The following is a 10,050-nucleotide window of genomic DNA, read 5'->3' on the forward strand; positions in this document are numbered from 1 at the left end:
CAAAAACTACTTGGGTTTTTAACAAACATTAATGGAATGGTAGTTTTAGCATCAAATTTTTTGTGCTTGTTAAGACAAATTATGTATTAAAAGCCTGTTTTCTCCAGATTTTATCCTTGTTCTAGGTTTATAACTAATCAAGTGTTTTTGTCTTCATAGTGCTTTTAGGTGCCTGAATGTGTTAACACTTCAAGACCTCAGTATGCGGTGGTTTTTAAATACTGAGTAACTAGATCATTTTATTAAGGGAAGGTGACAACGTGTATGCTGTGTGGGGATTCCTTGTGCATGAAAACGTGCTGTGTAGAGGAAAAGACTCTTCAGAGTTGTCGTCTAATTGCTGCTCTTTATTTGTAATGATACACCAAGTTAATGAACGTGAGATTTGCCAAAGCTTACTAAAATCAGACAGTCCCAAAAGGAAATACGCTGTCTATTCAAAGCAGTTCCCTTTCTTAAAGGTCTAATGTAATCAGTAAACAGGGAGGGAATTTAGTTCAGGGACTTGAAATAAATTCCTGCTTTTGAGTTCTGTCAGATGCAGGTGTTATTAAAGTATTGTGTACTGAAAGACATTTTGTGATCTTTGAACCTGGCTCTGGTTTCTCTTTTAGAAGACATCAAACCGGACTGGTAGAATAAGGACTCTTCCATAACAAGGAAAAGGAACCAGCCTATAATCTCTAGCTCTCAGCAGCCCTACTCCACAGGGTTTTTCTTTTCTATGTCCTGCAGATGGATTTAACCTTTTATGAATTTGTGGTTTTAAAGAGAATTAAATTTACAGAAAACTGTAATAGTGATTTGTTAAGTTTTTCACTTGTATTTGCCACTGATCTGTGCGTTCTGCTTGGTTATGTTTCATGCCTTTTAGAGCTGTTAGCATTGCAATGCTCCCTTTGTTTCCTTACCAGAACACAGCGGACATTCCAAAAAAAAAAAAAAAAACCAAACAGATCATTATTTGAATTTATTTAAAGGATCTCCAAATGTTTTCATTAAATAAAAATTACAGTAATTCTGTATTTAAGCTTGTCCTATGGATAAAAATTTGAGTGCATTTCTTAGTAATTTGCAAACAGCTGGGGCACTGCAACTTTAGGGACTAATCCTGACTGGTGCTCTGTACCTACAGCATTTAATAATTTCAGTGGGAATTCTGAGTGTTCAGCCTCTTCCAGGATCAGGCTCTTAAGGAATCTATACTTCAATCAACGCATGGTGGATTTTTGCACCAAACTGTAATTGTTATCGGGGGCTCAACATGTAAAATCCCCAAATCTTGGTGGATTTCTAGACACTTACGACCATAGCACTTGATAACTTCAGTAAACAGTTTGGGTTTGCAAGGACAGGAGTTGAGCAGATTGGCTTGTGTTAATAGAATTGCACTGACAGTGTTTCTTATAGGATTACTGAATAATTTTTTAATAAAATATAGATTTTATAATCAGGAAGCCAATACTAGGTACTGGAACAATAGTACAGAGGAGTTAATTTTTATTTCTACAGTGTTAAAAGTGCACTTATATGCTGGTTTATTTACATCTTGGGGAAAGGCGAGAGACTGCAAATAGGGAGATTATTACTACTTTCTTTTTTAAAAAAAGAAGGCTTAAGGCAAATTTTAAGACTAAAAATGTTTAAGCAATTATAAACAAGGCTAGACCCTTTGAAAAAAGTTTAGAAATATTCTTAAAATAAATTTTTATAGTGTTAATTTTGTAATAATTTATGTTTTGCTATACTTCAGAGCTAACTGACCGGTATAGTTTCAGAAACAGTATGAAACTTAGGAAAGTTTAAGCAATGTTTATATTTTTAAAATGTTCTTTGAATTATGTTTTTATTGTACATTTCTTCAGACAGAAAAATGTGTACATATCTTTGTTATTTTTGCACAATTTTTGTCTTGTTCAGTTTTAGGAGCAGTACTATGTTGATTTTTTTAATTTATTTTGAGTTATAAAACTGCAGGAGTTTAAAAATCTCAGTAACAACATCATCCTCTGTAATCAATGAACTGCTATTTCTAGTTGTTGAGGGAAAACAGTGGTTGTGAGATTCAGTGGTTGCTTCTGAGAAACAATGCTAATCGATGACTGAAGGAGCAAATTTGTAGTTTTAGGAAGCTTTAGCTCTTTCCATGCATCTTTTAATTGGAAAGCTGGAATATGGAGCCTGTCCTTTGAATGCTGCTTAAATTTTTTTTCAACTGGCTTACGCCTGACAGCATTTCAGGAAAGTTAAGCACGAAGTAAAATCCCACAGTGTTCTTTCATCATCAAAGAATCATTATTTAATTATGTGTATCAAAAATTTCAACCTGAAAAGTGAAATGGAAGTAAACATCTGAAAAAAATGGATACAAACTGGACCAGCCTATAATGCATTACTAGTGTAGCATTCACTCGGTAGTTCTTTTTCTTCCCCACTTGCCTGAAAATCTTGTGATTTGTTCCCAGCAATAGAGGCTCAGAAGCTTTGGTTGTTACACATACGCAATGCATAGGCCCGTCAGCCATAAAAAGCGACTTGGATAACTTGTATGCCTTCTTTTGTATTGATGTAACAATTGTAAATAGTGCTGATCGACCTTTGTAGAGAATAGTTTATACAGCATATTCTATTATTGCTGATTCTCAGTGAACTATTGTTTTAAAAAAAAGAAGAAAAAAAGAAATTTTTCTATTTACACCTTATATTTTGTTATGCTGTTGACCCATGGCACTTTAACAAAACTCTGTGGGTTTTGCATAGCTGGTCAGTCATGGGATATATTAAATAACTGTTGTTGCACAGAAATGAATTTGCACCTGCTATATTGTGCTTTCCTACTACAGATTTTAGAACCTTTTCCAGAAGACTTTTGAAGAAAGCATGTCCAATCATTCTAAGAAAAAAAAAATGCCATACTTGTACAGCCAATTTCTTTTCTACAATCCATATTTTGTAACACTAAGTATTTTCATTCTTTGTCCTGCACCTTTATGTATTAGCAGTATCAAATAGAATTCATTCCATGCTTGTGATAATTGTAAGCAGAATAAATGTCTAAAGTAGGTGTAAATAGTAAATTCTATGGCTTACAGTTTAAAAAAGGAAAAACAGAACAAACATGTATCTGATTGATACTGCCATGGTTCAACACCGGGCCTGGAGATATTCTCTAGTGAGCGATTGTATTTTTTTGGTTTTTTGCTTTTTTTTTTTTTTTTTGTAACATGGCTTTGTAAATAAAATAATTTATATGTTTGTAAGAAACAGATGAGTTTTGTCATTATTTATCTTTGCAAAGCAAAAATGGTACGTATTGCAAGACTGCCCTTTGTCTTCCCAGAGGCTGAAGTACACTGTGCAGGTAGCCAGCACTGAGAATTCCACTGGTGGTTCAAAAGATCTGCCCAGCTCTCTGAACAGGGATGAATTGCTCTGGGATTGGTTTTGGAACTCACATCTAAAATATTTCTGTATTTACATGTCAGGACATGTGTGACAATCAGCTACTGAGGTTTTTGTACTGATAAATCATTTTTAAATTCCTTTGCATAGCCGAATGCATTTTCTCATTCCTTATCAGTTTAAGAATTAACTTTGCTACAGCTGCTAGATTTAGGAATTCTCACTTCAGTGGGCAGTACAAATTTATAACCAGTCTTTTTATCATTGTTAATACTAAAAATGCAACTTTATCTAGGCGTTAAGATTCTTGTTCTGTGTAAAGCCTGTTCCAGTTACACATCAAGTGAGACTTAAATTGTTCATTGGCTTGTCAGCTCTGCAGAGAGGATTGCAGTTTCTTCTCTCACAGCAAACCTCTTCTGCAAATCTGAGGAAGGTGTGCGTTTTTGTGCTCCTTTTATGAAGTATCTGGAAACTCAGTCTTGGCAATACTGTAGGGAAGATACTTGCAATTATGGTATGATCTTTTTTGAAAGCCAGAAATTTGGACTGCAAACTGCATTTTTGTATGCATACACTCGGAACTGGCAGAGGAGATAGAAAGCTGGCCTGCGTGACAGGAAACAGCAATCGAAGGAGGAAGATTTTACCTTCTAGGTAAACAGCTTTTTGTGTAATGTCTTGCATGTTCTGATACCTCTCGCAAAAGCTAATCCTGAACTTCCTCTTTACTGTCCAATTTGTGCCTTGGTCTGAGCTGCTTATATTTTGAAACCTTTTTTTTTTTTTTAATCTTGCGTTTATCTCTTCCAGTACAGAAAAACCGAACATCATGAAGTAACAGTAGATACTGAAGTTTCACCTGATAGAGTGGTCCCCATGTACGGCTGAACAGTGACATTGTGTTTGTAAGATGTTTTGCTATTTCTAGCAGCCATTAGAAATTAAAGCTACAGCCAAGAAAATGGAATATTAAAGCCATGGGTTACTAGTTGCTTGCCATCATTGCCCATGGCCAGCAAAGGCCAAAGACCACTGAATTTATTTTCTAAATATGAATCTGAGTAATTTTTTATCACTTGCAGGTTTGTTAGAATGATTTACAAGCTGTTCTCTGTTTGGAGTTGGTTTGGCCCCACCCTTTTTTTTTTGGTTATTCAAGTATTTTGCTTGTAGCAGTACTCTTTTGCTTGTATTATCTACCATGCTCTAAATACCATCAGTTTCAGAGGGAAGCAGATCACACTGTAACTTTTTTATTCATTGCACTCTGGTTTTTATGCTTCTGTTTTTACCACAGAGCTATTTATTTTAGAAGAAACCCATTGCTGTGTGCAACCAGTATCTGCTTTACTCTTCCAGATCTGTCAGGATTTACAATTGGAAGAAATAGCAAATACTGATTCCAGAAATATTTGGAGGAGATTCATACAACAGATTCAGACTTTGGAACACAAGAATGTTTATTTCATGCAAATTTTTGTGCTGTTTTGCTCCTTGAGTACCTCTTGAAAGCTACTACTCAAAGCAAGTATAGACCCCTTTTAAAACGTACTTTATAAGTAGAAGAAAAATAAAACTGATAATTCAGCAGCAGGTCTCTGCCTTTCAGCTGGAAAATCCATGGTAGATGGTATGCGTACTCTCGTTCTCATTTGTAATGCATCACAAATGACACGGGCTGGACTCTTTTCTGTGTGTTTTGTTGTTTTTTGCTGATGTGCAGACATACTTAAATCTAGTCTGTGATCTGCTCTCCCTACAGAAGGGAGAAGGGAAGCTTTAGGGAAGCTTGCCAGAAATAGCAATTGGGATCCAGGAGAACTGATGTGTGGGTAAGGACAACAATAGGATTCAAGATGGTGCCCAACATTCAGCGGCCCCTTTGCAGATTTCCCAAACCTGGAAGATTTAGCTCTGAAATTGAATCTGGGTTTGATTAACTTGGAGCAGTTACTAACATGGCTGATGTGACACCACAGAGACTAGTTTTTCAGAGAAGTTGTCTAGCATGAACAAAGTATATTTACAGAATGCTACACGTATAAAGGCTTGTTAGTGTAAATACAGTGAATGGCCTGATGAACTCATGAGTGCAACCCTGTGAGTCCTGTGTCTGTGCCAGCTGATTTCCAGCCTGGCCCCTACTGAGGCAGAGGAGGAAACAGTGACAGAGAAAGCACTGCAGAACAGAAACCATCATCCCTTCCCAGTGGCAAATTTACTCAGTGCTGATTTGGAGAGCTGTGTCACAAGTGAGTAGACAGGTCACTGGAAAAGGATTACTTGGGCTCAAGCCTTTAGCCTTTCCCACCACAGATGCAGAATACATGAGCCTGCCACCTTAATTCTGAAGATACTCTCAACAGCCTATGCAAGAAACTTTCCCTTCTGGTCAGCTCCTCTCTTAGATTGCAACTATTTGCCTTCCTTTTTCTTTAGTTTTCTCTTATTTTGACCCATAATCAGTTAGGGGTTTTTGTGATGTGTTTTTTGGTTTGATTTTTATGTTTCGGGGTTTTTTTAAATCTTGCCTTGACTTACTCTTTCCTTGTTAATTCTCTTTAGGATTTGTGTTTGGACCACGTAGCCTGAATCAACACACTGGGCTTGCTGCTTCATTATCAAGGAGCCACCAAGAAGATGCAGAAAGCTGGTTTTCACTTGTGTTATTTTGCAGAGTGCTTCCAAGGCCTACAGCTTCACACCCTGAGCATGGATGCTTCTGAAGGAAAAAAACAAAACAAAACACCACAAAAACATTCAAAGGGAAATGCTCCATTTGTGCTCCTTAACCTAGAACAAGCCAAATGCATGTTCGTTCCTGGAGTACCTAACAGATTCCCTGTTGGGCCTTTTGTTTCTAACCAACAATTCTCTAATGCCTCTTCTACTTTGCCCCTAGCATATTACTGGACCACTCACTCCTATGACTTCCACCGCTGACCTTCCAATCCCAGACTCCTTTCATCTCAGTTAAATGCCAATGAAGCCTGAAAGATACTAGCTTCTCCATCTCAAGCTTCTGTCCAGGGCCTTCGGGCCCAGACTGGCCTTCAAAATCCCTTAGGAGGTTGCCAAGAAAGAAAAAAAAAAAAACGGGCAAAAGAAATTGAAGCACAAAGCAAGTGGGTCAGCACTGTAATGAACATCTGGCTTTCGTTCTCCACTCGCCCTGACTTAAGGGGACATAATAGCAGCCTGCCAATACCTATGAGGAGGTCACTAGGAGATCAGAGCCAGGCTCTGCAGTGCTCCACGGGGAGCGTGAGAAACAATGGACATAAGTTGATAAAAGGGAGGTTCAGACTGGATACAAGGAAAAACCTTCCTGCATGGAGACAGTCAAGCATTAGAACAAGTTGCTTAGAGAGGTAGGTGCAATCTCTTCACTTTTGAGGTTTTTCAAACCTAAACTGGATAAAGCTCTGAGCAACCTAGTCTGACCTCAGAGCTGACCCTGCTTTGAGCAGGAAGCTTGACTACAGACCTCCTGTTCTGTGATCCAAATGTGAAAAAAGCCATCATGATGATCTAACTTCTCTCTCAAGGACTCATCTTGTAGGGCTGTTTTCTCAGAAACACTCCCTAGGGCTGCCTTAGGGCATTTTCCTAATACTAAACCCTCTTCATTGCTTAGTCTTTACGTTATTCATTAACCAGCTTTTTTGGTAGCTATAATTTGCACTTACAGTTGGTGACACCTAAGACCTTATCATTGGCCTTTCTCACTCTACTATGTCTTTCCTAGATAGCTATTTTGCTGCATTTTTTTCCCAGATCTCTCCCTGAGACATATCACAGAGCTGCTTTTGAATCAGTTTACCTGCTTTGTTTCTAAGGCAGCATTGGATGAGGCAGAGAAACTACTGTCCACTCTTAAGTCTTGTCTTTTTTACATTCACAGAACCGAGCACTTGGCATGTTCTCCAAGAATGTTAGTATTTTCTTTTGAGGAATCATGAGGACCTTTACACTTAGGATGGCTAACTGTGTGACAAACTAGATGGCGTTATTTTCTAAATCTACTATCCGCGGTAATCAGCACATTCTGTATTAGAGCCCATGCAGTATTGCAGCTTATATGAAGAGCGTGTCTGCTCTTGACACCTGTGGGGAACTACCTACACTGACATTCACCTTCACCAAATGTTGATGCATCCAGAAGTGTTGGATTTTGCAGAGCAATGCTGACGTCAGGAAGTGCTCCAAGACCTCTTCCTGGTAACTGCTTTTACAGAGTACTGACTGAAGTGACTACTGTTAGAACAGACATGTGGACTTACGCTCAAATACGGGAAAAGACAGACATTACTTACCAGTAACGCAAGTCTTTGGAGATGCATAATCCACACTTACTTTAGCTTCCTAACTGCATCCCCGGCCTTTCTGTTGTTGGATTGGGAGAGTCAGAGAAATGAAGGCGATGGAGATGGATCTCTGATCTCCATCCACCCTGTGTAGTGTGAACTCTCTCTACAGATACTGCTAGAATAAAAGCATCTGTAGTCTTAAGAGCTGTGGGCTCAGAGCCACACTTAAACAGACAAATATGCTATGTATCTCAAAGAACGAAGGCTCCTGCTAAATGACTTCTTTTTTCCTTTTGCCTTCAGCAAGAGTCCCACTGTAGTTCTAGGAAATCAATTTCTTGGGTTTTCAGTTAACTGGGAAGTGGCCAGTTCTGTAAGACAGCTAAATCCTCTGATATTAAACTAGCCTTTTTGTGACCTATTTTTACTTCTCTTTGACTTAGAAACAGTAATGGGAAGTATTTTTCTGATTCCTGATATTTAATTTTTCCCAGTATATGATTTTTGATGGCAGGTTTACACTTTATTTTGCAGCTGAATGAAAAACAACATTCACAGCTTAGTCTTATGAGTGCAGGCTCTTGTTTTTGTGGATGGGACTGGGATGGCAACATGGTAGAGGCAGAAGTGATCCAGGCTATTTCTGTAGTACATCAAGGACAATTTCTTGACAGAAGTGCTCAACAAGCTGAGTCAAGTTATGCTAGACATGCTACTCACACGTAAGGAAGGGCTGGCTGGGAACACTGACATTGGTGGCAGCCTTGGCAGGAGCGACTACACAATAGCAAAGATTAAGATTCTGGGAGATGTGAGGACGATAAATAGTCGAATTGCAACTCTGGAATTCAGGATAGCAGACTTTGTCTCCTGCAGACATTTTGTTGGCAGAATCCCACGGAAGACTGCCCTGAAGGGCCCAGGGGAGCTAGCTGAAGCACAACAACAGTCCATTCTGATACGCAGGAAGTTGAGCAGACATGGGAGAAGGCCAGCATGGCTAAATGGGGAACTCCTGACTGAAATCAAATCCAAAAGGCGAATATACAGACTGTGGCTGTATACAGGTGGGCTGCCCTGGAGGAATACAGAAACACTGCCTAGGCATGCTGAAGCAGAACCAGGAAAGCCAGCGCTCAGCTGGAGTTGGAGTTAGTGAGGGTTATGAAGAACACTTTCTGTACATTAACATGGAAGGTACAGTAAGTAAAATACGAGCCCCACTACGTGGGGTGGGTAACCTAGTGACAACCGACATGGTAAATGGCTGAGGCACACCTGGTGCTGCCTTTGCTTCAGGTTTTAACTGGAGAGGTCTGTGCTCAGATCTTTGGGCAGAGTCTGGGGAGTGAGGTACTAGCCATGTAAGAGGAAGCCTGAGTTAAAGACTACTTACCCTGGATCTGTGCCAGTCTATGGGAAAAGCTGGGCTTGATTCAAGCTATCATTATATATCTATCTCTATCTCTCATTATAGGGCTATCATTACAAGGCTGCTATCCTCCTTGAAAGATCGTGGTGACCAGGGTACAGGGTTTCTAAGGACTGGAAAAATGCAAATGCAATGCCTGTTTTCAAGACAGACCCAGGGAACTATGGGCTGCTCAGCCCAACTTCAATCCCAGACAGATGATGGAACAAACTCTCCCAAGAGCCATGTCCCAACAACATGGATTTACCAAGGGAAAACTGCCAGACCAACCTGCTTGCCTTCTGTGATGAAATGACTGCCTTCCGGGACTGACTGGAGAGCAGTGCATGGTTTACTTTAAGCTTACCAAGGCTTTTGACACCATCTGCGTTTTTATTCTTACAATAAATTGGAGAGGTGTGGATTCAAGGCATGGACTATGAGGTGGGTGAAAAATCAGCTCAAGAGCAGGGCTCAGAGGGCTGAGGTTAGCCATTCGAAGTTGGGTGGGTTGGTTGTTACTGGTAACATGCCTCAGGGGCTAGTACTGGGCCAAAGAATGCTGAAGGGTTTCAGTACCATCCTGGATGTTGACATGGGCTGCAGATTCATGGATAACAACAAATGGAGGTGATACAGTAGGGGCAGGGCTGTCCTTCAGAGAGAGCTCAACAGGCTAGAAAATTGGGCTGATGGGAGCCTCATTAGGTTCATCAAAAACAAATGCAGAGTCCTGTATCTGAGAGGGAGGCGTAACCCCCTGTCATTGAACAAGGTGGGTGCTGACTGGCAAGAAAGCAACTTTGCAGGAAAAGGGGCCAGTGGACAAACTGAAGGTGCGTCAGTAAGGGGCCCCTGGGGTGCGGAAAGCTAACCACAGCCTGAGCCACAGCACTAGAATCATAGAATGATTTGGGCTGGAAG

General features: G+C 39.9%; 1 protein-coding gene across 2 annotated transcripts in view; it reads left to right on the forward strand.

Moving 5' to 3' along the window:
- The window catches only part of ATXN7L1 (ataxin 7-like 1), a 41,670-nt gene extending 38,406 nt beyond the window's left edge, over positions 1 to 3,264 (forward strand). The window contains exon 10 of one of the 2 annotated variants that reach the window (XM_009698665.1): positions 615 to 3,264. In XM_009698665.1, coding sequence (XP_009696967.1) covers positions 615 to 656 — 42 coding nt within the window. In that variant the 3' untranslated portion in view covers positions 657 to 3,264. The remainder of the gene's footprint in view (positions 1 to 614) is intronic. The other variant, XM_009698666.1, reaches the window with a different exon arrangement.
- The last annotated feature ends 6,786 nt before the right edge of the window (positions 3,265 to 10,050 follow it).

Source organism: Cariama cristata, unplaced genomic scaffold (assembly GCF_000690535.1).
Source record: "Cariama cristata isolate BGI_N322 unplaced genomic scaffold, ASM69053v1 scaffold16144, whole genome shotgun sequence".
Lineage (NCBI taxonomy): Eukaryota > Metazoa > Chordata > Aves > Cariamiformes > Cariamidae > Cariama > Cariama cristata.